Consider the following 17,315-nt stretch of genomic DNA (forward strand, 5'->3'; position numbering starts at 1 on the left):
GGGGCGGGGGGGCGGTGAGGGGAATGGCTCCTAAAGGATTAATCTTCAATACAAATGTACCAAAGGTTTCTCTGTTTTTGTTTTAAGAAAAACATCCTGTAGTATCTCCTCACGCAGGGATGACTCCCTGCAGATATAATGAGAAGAGAATTTTAGTTCAAGCTCAACAAGAAACAGCAGAGTTACAACTCCAATGGCAGTTTCTCAGCCATTGCGGAACCGGAAGCCATGTCACAGAGACTGATTCCTCTCACAACATCCAGACAACCCCGTCTGGGGCTCCTAAGAATGATTCCAAAGGAAGCTTGCTTTCTCCTCTTTATAACGGGCTGCATGGGCTGTGCTGAAGTCCCTTCCAGCCGCTAGCATGCCGCCTGATTACTTAATTGCATGGCTGGCCAGGCTCCTTCCCAGTCATCTCAGGAGCTTTCTCAGGTAAATTACACAGCACCACATGCCAGCTACGTCCATTTAGCAAAATGAGAGTTTATTCTCCTCAAACTAGAGACAAAGCAATGCCTGGGCCCCATGTCTACCTGGATTCCAGTAACGACGTGGCCTTCTCATTGATGAAAGGGGCAAGCAGGTTCATAAGCTCGCCTTCCTCCAGACTCTGGTCTCCAGGGCCGCCAGGTATGTGGGCTCCATCGTAGTCCAAGATATTGGAATCTGTGTGCCTTAAATATCCATTTTTGCAGCCACCTTTGGAATAATCCTCAGTAATCTGCAAATCAAAGTACTTGATCAAATAATGGACTCTGGAGGAGGGGAAGAGGGCAGGTGGAAGAGAGAGAAAGGATGGAGACAGAGAATAAGCAAGTATAAGTAAGGCAGAGAGAACATGAATGAGGGAGGGAGACAGGGACGCCAAATAGGCTCTTCATGGCAGGGAGACACTCTGGCAAGAGCACAGAGATGTTTAGATCACTGTCCCCACTATAAAATGGGGACAGTAATGCCACCTCCCAAAGTGACCATGAGAACAAGATGAGATGACCAACTCACTTACGTGTGTGGCTCCGGGTCTTATCCACTACGTCATGTTTCTCCCCTCCTCCCCCATGGCCCACTCTTTAGAAGTTCTTCCTAAGAAGGGCACAGAACCCAGGCCATTACCAGTGCTTTGGGCACTTATCTATACTTCTGCAAAGTAGCCTCCCCATTATGAAACAGAAAGCCCACTTCCTCTTTACAGATACATCCTAATTAGCGTAACTTTGATTTGCCTCATTAGGAAAGTGGAGAGTTCCTCATTCCCATGGAGATGCTATTTCCAGATCCACCTTCTTGGGTCGAGAGAGTCCCAGGGGAGTGGTGCCAAGGATGCATCCAGTTAGAGCCTGTTCTGGGCATGTCTTGAGGTGCTGCAATGAGCATTCTTTCCCCCCTTTCCCATGCTGTAAATTTCTTTACCAATCTATAAATAACTCCCCTCGACTTCATTACTGCTGGTGATATACACTAGCCATCACACCCCTCTCTCCACACTTGTAAAATGATTAAGGTTTTAAATGAAAGACAAGACCTACACAAATGAGCTGTTATTTATAGGATCTTGTGTGCCACCAATCTAGTTATTGAATCCATCTAAATAAGCAACCTCCCAAGAAGGAAAAGACTAGAACACACTAATAAAAATAGTAACTGCTACCATTTACTGAGCACTTAGTATGCATTTCTATGTAAATATCACAGCAAGTCTAACAAGCAGTGTTATTATATTCATTGGTGGGGAAACTTGGGCTTAGCAGGGGTGGGCAAACTTTTTGACTCGAGGGCCACAATGGGTTCTTAAACTGGACCGGAGGTCCGGAACAAAAGCATGGATGGAGTGTTTGTGTGAACTAATATAAATTCAAAGTAAACATCATTACATAAAAGGGTACGGTCTTTTTTTTTTTTAGTTTTATTCATTTCAAACGGGCCGGGTCCGGCCCGCGGGCCGTAGTTTGCCCACGGCCGGCTTAGAGGCTAAGTAAGGGTTAACCAGGGTCACAGAGATACTGACCGAGACCCAGAATCAAGTCTCATTCCAAAGCCCTGCCTTAACGGCTTTGCTCTCCACAACTATCTACATTTTAATGATCTCCCACTCGTGACTCCATGAACTTGAACACTGTGAAGGCTGCAAATGTCAAATCTGCAGCCTCCTATCTCCCACCACATCCCAGTCTTTAGGATCTTTTTCAAACTTGGAGAGTCTTTGCTCCAAATATTCAGTATCAATGTGACTGGAGGAACATTCAATGTGGACAGAGTCAAATTCTCATTGGTGCTGGTCACTCAGGAAAGTTTTTCTCCCTGAAAAGCCCTATTTTTCTTTGCAAGTATATGTTTGCTTACTGTTTCATTACTGGCTCTCCCACCCAGTCAGTGGCTTCTGAGGAGGACGGGACCTAGTCTCTCGGCTCTCCACAGGCACACAGCAGGCACTCAATACAGGTGGAATGAACAGGAAACCCACGGGACACATCCCAGACTAGACGACTGGCTTGGGCACAGAGAGGGGTAGAGGGAATAAGGAGTGAACTGCCGTGTTCCTACCTTATTAGTCTGCTCCAAATGCAGGTCACTCAGGGAAGTACTCTCGTCACCCTCTCCAATTCTGATCGTGTCCTCGTCTTCCTTGCCAGCCGGAAGCTACATGGTGCGTGGAATGGTGTGAAAATGCAACCCAAAAAAGGATGTAGCATGAATATGTATGAATAAGTCAGTGATGACTTTTTTTTTAAACGCAAAACAAAAACAAACCAAAAGAGAGGCAAAAACAAATGCCAAAGCCATGAAATAAAAATGAACTAAAGTTAGAGTTGCTAGTTCTGGAAATCACACACAGCTGCCTGGGACCAGGCATAATTTAAGGACAAACTCCCCAAGAAATAACTCAAGCTATTTTCCCTGCCCTTGCACGGCCCCCCCTGAGCTGCTGCAAATGGAATATGCTGTCTGTTGTCCTGCCGTTGCTGAATTCACTTTCAGATTACATCAAAGTAACAAGATTTTGGAAAATAGCTATTGATGGGATTGAAAATATCAAATAGCGAGAAAGCAGTAAATGAAATCTATGGTTTATGCACCACTGCTTCTACTTTGCACAGGGCATCAACCTATCTTTGGAGTGTCACGCATCTGAGATGGACATCCCAGCAACACTGTCATTTTGCTGACAAATATCCTCATTGCTAATAAAGAGTATCAGGCTTGCCTGAGGATAACTTCATGCTTTTGAAAACGAAAGACAGTTATTTATAAAAAGTGCATAAATCCCTAATTCTTTAAAGAAGTGCAATTCCCAAAGGTTCTGCAGAATGCAGAACAGACAGTACGAAGTCCGCAAGAGGGCCAGATCTCTGCTGTCTGGAAAGGTGAAAATCCTAATCATGCAGCACCTGGGTTAACCCAATAAAACATGAGGAAAGGTGGCCAGACCCGGGGAGGGAATCAGTCACAACTGTCTCAAAAAGTATAGCAACCTCCTTTCACCAGCGTGAAAACCACAGACCAAGCGTGGAGTCCTTGCTAGGCATGTTGAACATACAAGATGTCTAGGATTCTAGCACCATAGTTTTATTCTATGGATTCATACATTTAATCAACTACCCATAATTCTCCCAGCCCAACTTAAACTTTTCTAATCTTCCTTTTAGAGGAAACTCTTGTTTTGGAAGACGAAAAACAAAACACAGCAAACTAATATCAGAAAAGTCATTTTACAGAAAATATCCCAGTATCAGAATATATTCAATCTAACTAACCACATCCAAATATGCAATGAGGATCAAATAGAAGTGATGATCACAAATCAGATCTGTATTAACTGTCAAGCAATAAGCAGACTAAGAATACGTAAGTATACCTATTAGGGCACACAAGTTTCTAAATACAGGGGAGGAACCCCCTCCTGCTATTGGCTTCTTCCCTCATTATTAAAACTTTCTCAGTTATATAGATCAACCAGGACTGTTAAACTTGTTATGAGAGTATAAAATGTTAAGCCACTATGGAAAAAATACTGGCAATTTCTTATAAAACCAATAACCCAATGATCCAGGAATCCCACTCCTAAGTATTCATCAAGAGCACAAGAAACATGTCCACATAAAGGTTTGCATATGAATATTCATATCAGCTTTTATAACAATATCCAAAACCCAGAAACAATCCAAATGTTCATCAATAGCAGAATGAATAAACATACTGTAACTTATTCATATATTAGAATACTACTGAGCAATAAAAAGAAATAAACTGTGATTCATGTAACAACATGGACAAATCTCAAAAACATGCTGAGTAAAAGCATTACACAAAAGAAAGCATCCTTTATGGTTCCGTTTATGTAAAGGCACAGTCCAGGCACAACTAATCCAGGAGAACAAGATGAGAGAAGTGGACAGGGTGAGGGTGGGGATTGATTAGAAGGGCCATGATCTTCCTAGGGATTGGGGTTACAAAGGACATAAATTTGTAAAAGTTAGCATATGTAGACTTACAGTTTATTCATTTCACTGTATGTAAATTTAACCTTAAAGAAAAAATGACTATAAAACATATTAAAGTTAAAGATAAGCATGTTGGAGCACTTAGGGGAAAGTGTACTGATGTTTGTACATTAAAATTTATCAAAAAGATAAGCTGAGTGATGATGGACAGGTGGGAAATGTTTAAAAAATCTAGATTGTGAGACTACCCTGATTATAGTCTGCTCAAATCACTACCGTATGTCAATTCTCTCTATCTCCTTTTTTAAATCCTCACCCACAGGTTTTTTTAAATCTTTATTGTTGAAAGTATCACATATCTCCCATTTTTCCCCTATTGACCCCTTCTAACCTGCCCCCACCCCCTGGTGATATTTTTTATTGATTTTGAGAAAGAGAGAGGAAGGGAGAGAGAGAGAGAGAGAGAGAGAGAGAGAGAGAGAGAGAGAGTTAGAGAGAGAGAAAGAGAAAGAAAAATATCAATGTACAAGAGAAACATCAATCGGTTGCCTCCCATCAATACGTGCCCAAACAGGGGATCAAACCCACAATCTAGGCATGTGCCCTGACCAGGAATTGAACCTGCAACCTTTTTGGTGCACAGACCGTCGCTCCAACCAACTGAGTCACCCAGCTGGGCCTGTATGTCAATTCTCAACCACATTTTTCTATAATACATAAATTAATAACCAGTAAATAAACATAAAGAAATAGGAGTAACCTCATGAGAGATTTTAAATGCACTGTAAAACAAAAGAACACCCGTGCATGGTCTTTGTGGGTGGTCTGGAGTACACTGCCAGACACAGGGCAGCAGCGGGCTGCAGCAGCTGGAGAGAATCCACGCCATAGCAACCATTTTGAAGATGAACCCGACCAACTGTCATCAAGGGCCTCCTACTATTCGGACCCCTTTGTCAAATTAAAAGTTGTGGCAGAGGGGCATACAAAAATAAATGATATGCCTATTTTATATCTACATCTAACAGTATTTGTACTTCAGACCTAGTAACTACATATCTGGAAATAAAGCCTAAGGAAAAAATCCTAAACCCAGAAAAGATTTGAGCCCAAAGGCACTCAGCAGGTAAATTTAAAACAGTGAATCACTGAAAACAATCTCCATGTTCAGCAACAGCGAGGCAGTTAGTTAAATTTCAGTGCGTTCATAAGATGCTATAACATACCAGTGAGTGGAAAAACACAAGAAACAAAACTGTATAGATGTCTTGTGGGCATGCACGTGTCCATACACACAAACAGGGAAGGAAAGATGCCAAAATGCGAGTTAACTGTGAGTGTTTTCAAGTGACAGGATTATGGGGTGATTTCTTTTCTCTGTTTTCCAAGTATTGGGTAATGCTGTGGGTTAATTAAATATTGGAGAAAAATACCGAATTTATCATACAAACTATATTTGCCTTCGTTGTTTTCCTTTTCTGATTTCTAGGCTCCCAGAGAGCAGGATCGGTGCCAGCCCCGCTCTGCAAGCCCTGCTGCTCAGAAGAGGCGTGGACACAAGCACATCCAGTGTTCCTGCCTCCTTCTCACAAAGGAGAACCAGGCGCCCTCCCAGGGAGGCAGCTGCCCCTCCTTGTCACCCACCCTCACCCCTCACTTCTCCTCCCTGGGCTCAAGGTTGTTGTGGGAACATCCCCCTTCCCATTGGGGGATGGCGGGAACTATGCTACAAAGGACAAGGCTACTCACAGGGAACATCAAATTCAAGTGCAATCTGACATGTTACTCAAAGCTGAACCGGCTGGTAGGAAGACCTCAGAGTGGGGAGAGGAAAAGGCCTCTGTTCTCCAAAGGACACAATGGGACATTGAACAGATTTTTCAAAGGACAAATGAACAAACAAACTTGCCATTTACCACTCAAATGAAGTAGGTGAAGAATGAGTTGCTTATTAAAAATGCTGCCTTGGAGAAAAGAAGCCAAGAGACTTGTTTCTCCCTAAATGAATCGCCAATATTCTTGGTTTTCAAAGTGCTCCAGAGCCCCGGAGGCTTAGATCAGTAACATTCCCTCTCCAAGACAGCAGATGGCCAGCGCAGCTTCAATACCTTTGAGCATTTCCCACGTGGAAGGTGGGAGGAGACAGCTTAAAGCCGACAAATCTTTCCCCAGAAATGATGTGGCAATGAGATGTCCATTGACATGACATGCCAGGCTGGTTCAAGACAACTCTGACCAAGAAGATTCCAGGGGCCCCAAACAGGCCCACCTGCATTTCAGGTGAGAACAATTCATCTTCTGAAAAAGGCTAATAGATGCAGGGGTTAAGGCTCTTCAAGCAGAGAGTTGGGCCAAGTTAGGGGCAAAAGGGAGGAAACAACAAACTCTGCCTCACTGTCACAACTTTGGGGTCCTCCCATTGTACACCATGGGCTGAGAACAGAGAACATCAAAGGCAACACATCGCAAAGATGAGCAGAGACCAGAGTCATCAGGGTGAACAAGGCTTCCCTGGTCCTTTTCCAGAGCAAACTAACAGAATGGGCCTCTCTCCCTCGGAACACAATCCCAGGGAACTACAGGCTGCATCTACACTACCCAAATTATCTGGGTGATTTGGCAACTCTCCAATCCCTCAGACTGCACCTCTCTTCCAGATGTACCATCTGCAGCACAGACCTCAGGGCCAGGCTTGGAGTCAAAGGCATCACAATGTTCTGATCGTGTCCACACAAACATGGCCCAAACTTGAGGAAGCCTGTGGACAGACCTGCTGACCTGAGAGGGCCCTCAAAACCCCAACCATGGCCGAAGGAATTTCTCTAGAGGATCCCCAGGACAGGCGCAGTCTTGAGAAATCTGGGGGGTTGGTTTTTTTTGTAATTACCACATGACAAGGTCGGTTTTTCTTACCTCCACTTGTTCTGTTGACTCAAGTCTGTCATCCCCCCGGAAGCCCAGGCAGGAGAGGTCAAAGATGGTTTTCTTCAGGTGCTGGTTGTCTGTATACAGTTCCTTCACGAGCTGTATGAGGTCGCTGACCTAGAAGGAAGGAGAGAGAACTGGATACCCACAAGCAGACTTCAGCTTCCCAGGACCACACTCCTGGGCACAGCCCTTCCTACTGAGCAGACCTTTCAGCAGCACAGCTGGGAGAACCAGGCGGTCTGATTCCAGGTTTCAGGCTGCGCTGGGGACAGTGGGGGGAAACATCAGCATGCCCGTCCTCTAATCCCAGAGCCAGCACTTCACACCAGAGGTGCTGGGCAAGTGGCCTAAGCTAAGCCTCCAATTCCTCATCTGTGGAATGGGTCACTGCGAGAATTGAGTCAGATCATGGTCACAGTGCACTAAAGTCCTTGGTACAGTCTAATAACAGTTAACACTACCTTGTACTTGAGGCCCCTGGGAGGAAAATGCCCGAGAATGAGGTTTCTGAGGCTGTCAGAGCCTTACTTTACAGCATCGCCTTCTTTGTACACTTACCTAGCAGTGTCAGTAATAATAGTCTTCAATTACAAAGCAATTTACAGCTACTAAAATACTCCCACAAGCTTGAGTCGATTATTCTTTTCAAAAATCTTGAGGAGGTGGATAGACTAGTATAATTATCCCCATTTTACAATGAAGAGCCTGAGGTGGAAAGACCTTCACTGCCCAAGGTCCCACAGCTGGGGGTGCCTGGAGAACAAATGGCAGGTAACAGCCAACGCGCCTCGCCATGTGGGAAAGGGCAGCTGCCTCCACAGAGGCCAGCCAGGCTGGAGCTGAGATCCGGACACGTCCAGCCCAGTGCTCCTCCTTAAGGTACAGGTCTTGCTAGGCCAGGTACATAAGCAATTGAGCAGACACCACCTTTGTTCCCAGCAAGTTTCAAATCCCAATGGCCAGTAATTTCCCAAGGACTTCTTAAGGGGGTAATCATTAGCCCCTCAAGTAAAGTGGGAAATCCTACCTACCCAGACTATCTATAGCAGACGTCCAAAATACACCACCTGAGTACAAACTGAACCCGATCCTCAAGGTTATATTGGGAAATATAAGATATTCTGATCCTATAAACACTATGTGACACTTACTACATGCCGACCAAATGAACTTCCAGCCCTTAACACAGCCACAGTAGGTGCGAGCAGCAGCTATATCGTCCGCATTTTCTTTACCTTCAAACATAAAATGCCTCATGCTCCTTGCTTTACTCCTCCCACAATACTGGAATTTTCATAGTTCTCCTTCCTACTGGTATTTTTTACTTCTGTGCCTTACACCGGCTATTTTCCCCTTTTCTGCTAAAAAAGCCCTCTACCCAGACAAACTCCTATCCACTCTTCAAAATCCACTTCAAGGCCTCACTTATGCTGAGACGCTTTCTCCCCAACCCCAACAGTTAACCTTTCCTTCTCTGCTACCTCCACACCCTGCACATCTGCCTATTACAGCAACCCCTGCACTCCACATTGCAATTCCTTATTTACAAGTCTATTCACTCTATCAGAATGTAAGTTATTCCAAGACAGAAACTGAATCTGTTGTACAAGTATGATAATTTTACAATAAAACAGTCTCCTCTGAGCTCACACTTCCTATTCTTATTCTATTCTTAGAACCTTGAAATATTAAACCACTCTAACCACACCAACAATCAACAGATTGAAAAACCTTTTCCGTTTTAAAAGAGTTATTGATCAAACTTGAACGTTTATGCTTTCAAAAAGCATCTATTAACTCCCACTACGTGTGCCAGGTACTGGAAAACCAGAGATAAATGGGGTGTTCACAGCCTAGCAGAGGAAATAGACAACACCCCGATAATTGCAGGCCCGCATGCGAAGGAATCGATGCGCCTGGTGCAAGAAGAGAGGTGAGCGACCTGAGGGAAAGGCGGCCCAGCTCTCCGTGGAGGGACTGGAGAGCACGTCCTACAGCAGCTCGAGCTGGGCTGGTCCTTGACCCTAAGGAGTATGTCAGGCCTGGGGAGGGCTCTCCAGCTGACGCGCGTGAAGGACCAAAGGCAAGCAGGGAGGAGAGGGAAGAAAGGAGAGAAAGGGGGTTTGAGAATCTTACACCTCTGATCAGGAACCCAAGAGACAACAAATAACCAAAAGAGCATTGCAAGTAACAGGCAAATACCTTTTTCTTAAGTTCTTCTTGAGAAAAATGCTCCACTTGAAACCGATTGTGCTCTTCAAGGCAAATACTTAGATAAGATGTTTGATCACTATAAAATGAAAATGGTTCTTCTGCTAAAAAGAAAACAAAGTGGCGGGAGGAGAAAAAGAAAATCAGAAATAGATCCTTCCCAGATCAGTCCCAGTGCAATCCATCTCTGGCAGTTTGAATTGGGTGGGGGTGGGGACAGAGGGACAGAAGTACGAGTAGGGAGACTAAGCTTTGGAGCAAAAGTAATTTTCCCTTCTTTCTTTACAGGCTGATGTCTCAAAGTGTGGTTTCATCATGGGCTGCAGAAGCTTTCACTGTAGCCAATTCTGAATTATAATTTGCATATCAAGTGTTGTGCCTGAGTGGCACAAGAAAACAGTGATTTCAGTTTAAAGGAGGGAATGATTCTGTTTAGGTGAGAATACAGGAAAATTAGATGTGACCTTCAAGGGTAGAACTCAAGGGAAATAAATGCCTAATGTATTTTTTACCGGCCCCAGAGCCTCCACGGTAGCGAACATACCCAGTGCAGAAAATGCCTGCTACATCTTAGATAAGAGAGTCGAGTCACCTACATAAGGGCCCGCTTGCTCTGCAGCAGCCGTCTTCAACCAGTGTTCCGCAAGAATGTTTAAAACATGCAATACCCGACTATGTAGTCAGGGGCACTGACCTCTTTCCCCTTAGATTGTCAAATAAAAAAAATGACAACAGCCAACACAACAATAGCCATCCAGTGGTGTGAATAAACCAAAATTATACCCTTTTGTTGTTGTTGTTAGATCAGCAAAAAAAAAATATTTTTGGTGTGCTGCAGAATGTTATAGTTAGTTTATGTGCCGTGAGATGAAAACGGCCGAAATTGCTGCTCTGCAGCAAAGGTCACATTCTAATAGGGAGGGAAGGCGCAGGGAAGGGGCAGGCTGTTAACTGAGTGAGGCACATCCACAGACATGACCTCATTTAACACACGGGGTAACAGCTGCTACACTTAATGCACTAGGAAGAGCTGCACTTCAAAGGAAGATGTCCTGGCTCACATCTGGGTAAACCAAGTCCCATTCCAGCCCTGAGCTTCATTTCTTCATCTGTAAAATAAAGTCAATACCTACTCTACCTACCGGGATGATTGTCAAGATCAGGGACGAGAAGTTCATTGCCTGGCACTGTGCCTTGTACATAGTAGTTGCTCAAGAAATGGTAAGCCCAGCACTATTACCAATTTATCCCACACATGCCAGGCTAGAGATACAGAAAGGGAGGAGATTCCAAGAAAGACACTAAGGGGCTCAGGTTCTAGGAAGGGAGAGGGCCAAACATTCCTGTGAGAAGCACAGCAATACAAGAACCACGGGACCCTCATCTTGCAGCCCTCCCTAAATGAGTCCACTGTGGTCACGACAACGCAAAAAGCAGTGTTTGAATAAGAAGCAGCAACCTCACCCTCACGTGTCTGTAGTCCGGGCTCTGCATGGGGTGCTGTGGGAGGCAGAGCCCGGACATTCTGGGCCGCCAGGGCTGTTGTAAGGGGTATTGTAAGGTTCCAAGGTGACCTGGAATTAGAAGTATCAAATGCTACAGAAGCCAGAAGAGGCAGAGGGAAGCAGTCCTGCAGCAGAGCTCTGCAGAAATCACACATTTGCTGGGTCTCCCACTATGAAGACCGAAGCCAGACGGCTACAGACTGGGAGAGAAAACAGTCACCACGAAAAAGGACCCGCAGATGAAATCCTGTGGTGACTCCTGTCCTCCTGGAGTTTAGGACTCCCTCAGAGTCCAGTCCCAGTCCTCCAAGTGGAAAAACCAAAGAGAAATAAATACGAGAGCGTGTACCTTCCCGCCTCCGGATTTCACTGATCTGCTCCTCCAGCGTCCTTTGCAGATTCCGATAGGTGAGCACGTCCCGCTCCAGCTGCTTCCGCAGGGCAAGGATGCTGTTTAACTCAGCCTGCAGGTTGCTGACACTTGGTAAGATAAGACAACAGAAATTAAAAAACAAACCTGTTTGTGCTTTCCGATGCAAAACTCTGCCAGCCTTCCCTTTGATTTTTATGTCATTTGTGGTTGTTTCTGGTTATAAAAGCAAATATGTTTATTATAGGAAATTGAAAATATAAGACAAAAGAATAAAGAAAACAAAAATTACCATGATCCCACTACCAATTAACACTTGGAAAACTGTATTTCCTCCCAATCTTTCCCCCTGAGTATTATTACAAGGTTGAAATGGACATACAGTGCTAAGTTGTGTGTTCCTCACTTAAATATTCCCCTACACATTTGGAAACTGTTTGCAAACATCACTTTTTGACTCTGTAGCAGTAACTCCTCCCCTATCAGTGGGCATCGGGATCACTTCCAGGTTGTTGCTACAGATGGAAATAAGTGAAGGTAGTTTAACTCTGCGGAATGTCTCTGTTGGGAAATGCCTGGGAGGGCTCGGGCATAAAAAGAGAGGCTCTCGGAGCCGGTGTCACCCGGCCCCCAGGCTTCAGAAGAGAGGAGACGAGAGAGAATGTCTGTGTGTCACTCCAGAAAGAGGTGGTATAGGGTACGGGCGAGGGACAGGAAGGGAGAAAAATAAAGAACAGAGAAAGTCAACAAAAACAGGGAGGGAAGGACCAATTTAAAGACCAACAGAACTCCACTGTGGTTGGTCAGCCCCGCCCAAATACATGGTGGAATGGGTTATCTTAGGAGGGGGAGCCAAGTATGACTCAGGGTCACTGTGACACAGTCTAAGCTATGTAGAGAGCAGCCTGGAACTCAGAGGAGGCCATGAAAATGCACACCTCCCAGAACTGGCATTGACCTTGGGGAATCCCTCTGATGGAAATGTTTGGTATCTGCACTATCTAATACAGCAGCCACGAGCTAAAGGCGCCTACAGAGCGTTTGAACTGTGACTAGCACACCAAAGAACTAAATGCCTAATTTTTTAAAATTTAAACTTAAATAGTCACATGGTTAGTGGCTCCTAATTGGGCCATGCACATCCACAGGAAGGACTGTGAACTCCTACTGCTGTGCACACGGCAGGGATCTGAACTGTCACCCCAGCTCTCAGAGGAACAGAGACCCCAGCCGAAATCGGAGTAACATAAACAACGTTTCACTGACTCGGTGCCTAAGCCTTGTTCCACACTCAGCTTAGTTCTTAAGACAAGTTCCCAGCAGTGCAATGACAGTCGAACTACATGAACATTTCTCGAGACTACCAAAACACACTAACACGCCAGAAAGCCTCCTTTTTCGGACACCAAGTAATGTAGCACTTCCTACCCAGCATCTGACCCATCGTTCCCTGAGAGTGTCCATCAGCACTTTGGAACTGTCTATGTGGCTTTTTCTAGGAAGAGAGCCCGTAAGCTTTCATCAGACTTTTCAAAAGGAGTCCACACCCCGAAACAGATACAAGCTATTGCTCTAAGTATATGTGCTGCAGACTCAAGCCCCACTTCTCCTTCACAAATTTCTTTCAGCTCCATCCACCGGACTGCACACATAAATCAACATATATTGGAAGGAAAATAAACCATTATGTCTCATCTTCTATGCTCACTGCTTTGACGATGGCTCATTGTGAAGCCGTCTTCTTGCAAAGCCAGGGGCCCTACCAGCAACTTGTACCTACTTCCATTTCAAGACAATCATAATGACCAATTTGTCAGGCTGATGGAAAACCTTCCAGAGTGTCACAGCGCAGCACGCACTTGGATACGGCTGGGCTGCAGACACATTTAACCAGGGAAAAAGAAAAAAGGAGATTGTTTTAGCAAAGCTCATGCGATTAGGGCTGGGAAAGCTAACTGCTTCGCTCCCTCTTCCATTCGCTGCTGCGCCCCTCTCTATTATTTATGTTTCCCCAACTCCAGAGTCTTTTCAAGGTGCAGGGATTTGGTGGAACAAAAGAAGCAAAGGAAGCAAAAGCCCTGTGCATCTTTTTGGTGCTTTTATCTCCAGCTTAGAAGGCCAGAAGGCAAACCACCAACAGCTAGCTCCATGACCTCAGGCCTTAGTCCTAATTTCCTCCTCTGTAAAGCAGGGTGGTATCTTTCCTTCAAGATTGTCTTGAGGATTAAATGAGGTGTTATATGGGAAAGAACACAGCATAGTGCCCAACACATACTAAATATTCAACACATTATTTCCTTCCTTCCACATATCCTAAAAACTCCCCCAAAAAGATAACATTTGTAAGCCAAATGTCTGATTCTCATGAGTTACATCAGTGATTCCCATCTGGAAACAATCCTGGCACCCAGGGAACAAGTGGCAATATCTGCAACACTGACAGTTGTCACAACTGGGGCGTGGAAGGGAGCTACCAGCATGTGGTGGAGAAAGTCAGAGCTGTTGCTAAATGAGACAATACACAGCCCCTCCTAACAAAAAATTACCCAGCCTCAAATCCCAATAGAGCCGAGCATGAGAAAGCTAAGTCCCAGGGAAGTAAAAACTGTCCGAGTTCTCAAGAGAGACGTCTCGGGAAGGGCAGAGGCTCGGGAGCCAGGGAGGTCTGAGCTCTGTTTGTTCCAAACTGTAGACGCCTGGACAATACCCTGACCACGTCCGAGAACTGACTTCCACTCCTTGCCCCATTTAGTCCCACCCCAGCCCCAACCAGGAAGCCATGGCAATCTTGTTCCACAGTATCTCTGTCCACTTCCTCTGCTTCTGTGCTGTTTTGAAATGAACCCCAGACATCATCCCTTTCACCTGTTACTATCTTGGTGCATAGAGAGATGATTTCTTACTATGAGAAATCACTGAGGCCACCCCTGTGTTTACAGATGGGCAAACAGCGGCTCAGGACAGGTCACTTGCCTGTGTACACAGAGCTAGGGCTACGACAAGACCTCTAGCCTGTAATCCACTCTCCTCACCACACTCCCAGGCACCAAATCATCCCAGCAATTCTGTAAAGACACAAGTCACTTGAGTGAGTTGTGGGGTTCTGTCACTCATCATCCACATGACTTTGGACAAGTCGCTTAACCTCTCATGGATAATGCTTTATGGAAAACAGGAATAACAGTACTTACCTCACAGAACTGCTGTGAGGATCACTGGAGATAATACATAGAAGCACCTTCTAAATCTATAATAATGTATTGTAAAAATCTGAGTGAAAATCCTAAATTTGTTGTCAAGAGTCAGACAATTCTTGCTAGAAAATAGGTATATCTGGCTTAAACAAGGCAGTCACCATCCAAGCACTTTTCGCTTCCTAGGCAAACTTTGCTGCCTCAGACACAACCAGCACTTACTCAAATAAGTGCTCACACTCACGTATGTGTGATATCCAAACAGAAACCCTTACCTGTCTGAGTCCTGCAGAGATTTTACCAGGTGGGCATAGATGTCCTGCTCTTTCTTTAAGACCTGAATCAGCTCTTCATAGTCTAATTGTTGCTGTTCCTGGAAATGACAATGGGTATCTGACATTAAGAGATGAATTTTAAAAGAGCACATCCTTACATTATGCAAACCTAGGTGGGTGCTTCTGGTTTCTAAATCCAAACAAAGGTGATCGATCCCTAGTGCCGGGCTCTGGATCAGGCCACAGTCAGTGAGCACCACCTGCAGGAGGAGTGGGGAATGACCGGCCATCACTTCCCTCTGAATAAAGTGGAGCTGTGCTCCCAACACTAAATAGCTATCAAAAAAAAAAACCCTATTTGCCCATCATCAAATAGCCATCCCTCAGAGCTTCTGGTTATTATTTTCACAACACTATAGAGAATGCCTTTCCACACTGCTCTTGTTCAAAAAAAATTTTCTAAACCCAAACCTGGCAAGTATTAGGAAAAAGGGACTTACATTCAAGTAGAAGAGGTCAAGTGAGTCGTGCTTTACTGGCATCCGAACAGAGTGATGCTCCCAGTACAGAGACCTGACTGGAGCTCGGCACCTAGCAGCTACGTAACCCAGGTAACTAGTTAACAAACCTCTATGAGCTTTAGTTTCCTCATGTATGCACTGGGGATGTAATTTTATGAATTAGCCCTCACAAATGTGAATTTTTATTTTATTGATTTTTTTTAGAGAGAGGAAGTGGGGAGAGAGAGAGGGAGAAACATCGATTCATTGTTCCATTTATTTATGTATTCATTGGTTGATTCTTGTATGTACTCTGACCAGGATCGAACCCACAACCTTCTCGTATCAAGACAACACTCTAACCAACTGAGTTACCCAGCCAGGGCACTATGAATTTATTTTTAAGGTTCAAATTTTGTCTCTGCCTCTACCAGTTCTGGGACCTAGGAGGTAATTTACTGAAGCCTTGGTGTTCCATCTGTAAATGGTAGACAATAATCACCACCTCATGGAGTTACAGAGCAGATAAAGTTAAATGTGTGCTATAAGGGATCCCGAGAGAAATGGCCAATGCCAGTATTGGGGCAAGAAAATCAAGAACAATTTTGTAATGCCAGGAAAGATGGAATTGCTTAAATAATGATGCAGTGTGTTTCCAGAAGGACAAGGGAGCCAGTTTGAAAGGCCACGTCTGGCCCTGGCCTGTATGGCTCAGTTGGTTGGGTGTCATACCGTGCACTGAAACGTTGCCAGTTCAATTCCTGGTCAGGGCACATGCTGGGTTGTGAGCTTGATCCCTGTGGATGGCATGCAGGAGGCAGCCAAACAATGCTTCAACATTGCTCTCTCTCTCTTTCTCTCCCCCTTCCTCTCTCTCTCTCTCACACAAACAAACAAACAAACAAAAAAAGCAGGCACTCCTCCTCCTGGAGCATGCCTGTGCCTGTTCCTTTGCCTTTGCCTTCCCCTTCCTCTTCTTCCTCCTGCCCCCTCTCACTCCCTGCCCCAGCATGTTACCATTATCTTCCTCACGCCTAAGCGCCAAGGGCCCTTCCTTTACCTCCATAACTTTTTCCTAAGGCCATTTCTTCTAGGAATTACTTCTTCTACCTCTGTGATTTATCAAAAAAAATGTTCTCTTAAAGTTAAAAAGAAATCAATAAAAAAAATGTTTTTAAGAAAAGGCCAACTCTGGAATAATTTGAGCATCAAAATAAATAACAGTAACATTATAACCTACTGAATAAAATATGAATTCTTGAGTCCATATTGATATGAATAAATGAATAAATGGGAAGAAGAGTGCACTTTTCTTTAAAGTAGAACAACAACTAACAAATGTAGAAGGAATGATGGAATTAGAAAACTCACCGCTTGTCATCGTGGGAATTAATAATTCAGCCAAGAAACATAAAAGGAAACTAGTGGGTGAAAGTTTAAAGATCAAGATATTTACATAAATTCAGAACACCCTCCCATACACACACACACACACACACACAAACACAAATACTTAATTACGAATGAAAATAACTATAGCTGAGACACCTGGCAGGCACCATCTTCATAAAGTTATCGAAGTCAGCGTGGCCAGTAATGGGACAAATTGAAGTCATGTACCATCGGACAGGACACAATGAGAACACAGCATCGCACCTGTGATATTCCTGCCCCAGATGCCTAGCCACCTGTTTATGGGTCTGAGGGCTCCTTGTGGGCAGCACAGTGCCTGGCACAGATCAAACGCTGCCACAATACGTGCAGACCTGGTGACTAAATAACTACGAGGCAACACAGGGACCCACATGAATTCTAGGAGCACAGAGTCTTGTGGATATTTTGCATAATGGAGTCAGAGTGAGTCAACATCTTCATAGAAGCAAAATGTTC

At 44.6% G+C, this 17,315-nt stretch overlaps 1 protein-coding gene across 9 annotated transcripts in view; it reads right to left on the bottom strand.

The window, feature by feature from the left end:
- The window catches only part of CDK5RAP2 (CDK5 regulatory subunit associated protein 2), a 159,955-nt gene that overhangs the window by 57,450 nt on the left and 85,190 nt on the right, over positions 1-17,315 (bottom strand). For 8 of the 9 annotated variants that reach the window (XM_015570625.1, XM_006773981.2, XM_015570630.1 and 5 more), the window contains 6 exons: positions 14,926-15,023; positions 11,436-11,566; positions 9,573-9,685; positions 7,356-7,484; positions 2,545-2,640; positions 537-724 (listed from right to left, as the gene is read on the bottom strand). In XM_015570625.1, the coding sequence (XP_015426111.1) occupies positions 537-724; positions 2,545-2,640; positions 7,356-7,484; positions 9,573-9,685; positions 11,436-11,566; positions 14,926-15,023 (755 nt within the window). The remainder of the gene's footprint in view (positions 1-536; positions 725-2,544; positions 2,641-7,355; positions 7,485-9,572; positions 9,686-11,435; positions 11,567-14,925; positions 15,024-17,315) is intronic. The other variant, XM_006773982.2, reaches the window with a different exon arrangement.

Source organism: Myotis davidii, unplaced genomic scaffold (assembly GCF_000327345.1).
Source record: "Myotis davidii unplaced genomic scaffold, ASM32734v1 scaffold964, whole genome shotgun sequence".
In the NCBI taxonomy this organism is placed as follows: domain Eukaryota; kingdom Metazoa; phylum Chordata; class Mammalia; order Chiroptera; family Vespertilionidae; genus Myotis; species Myotis davidii.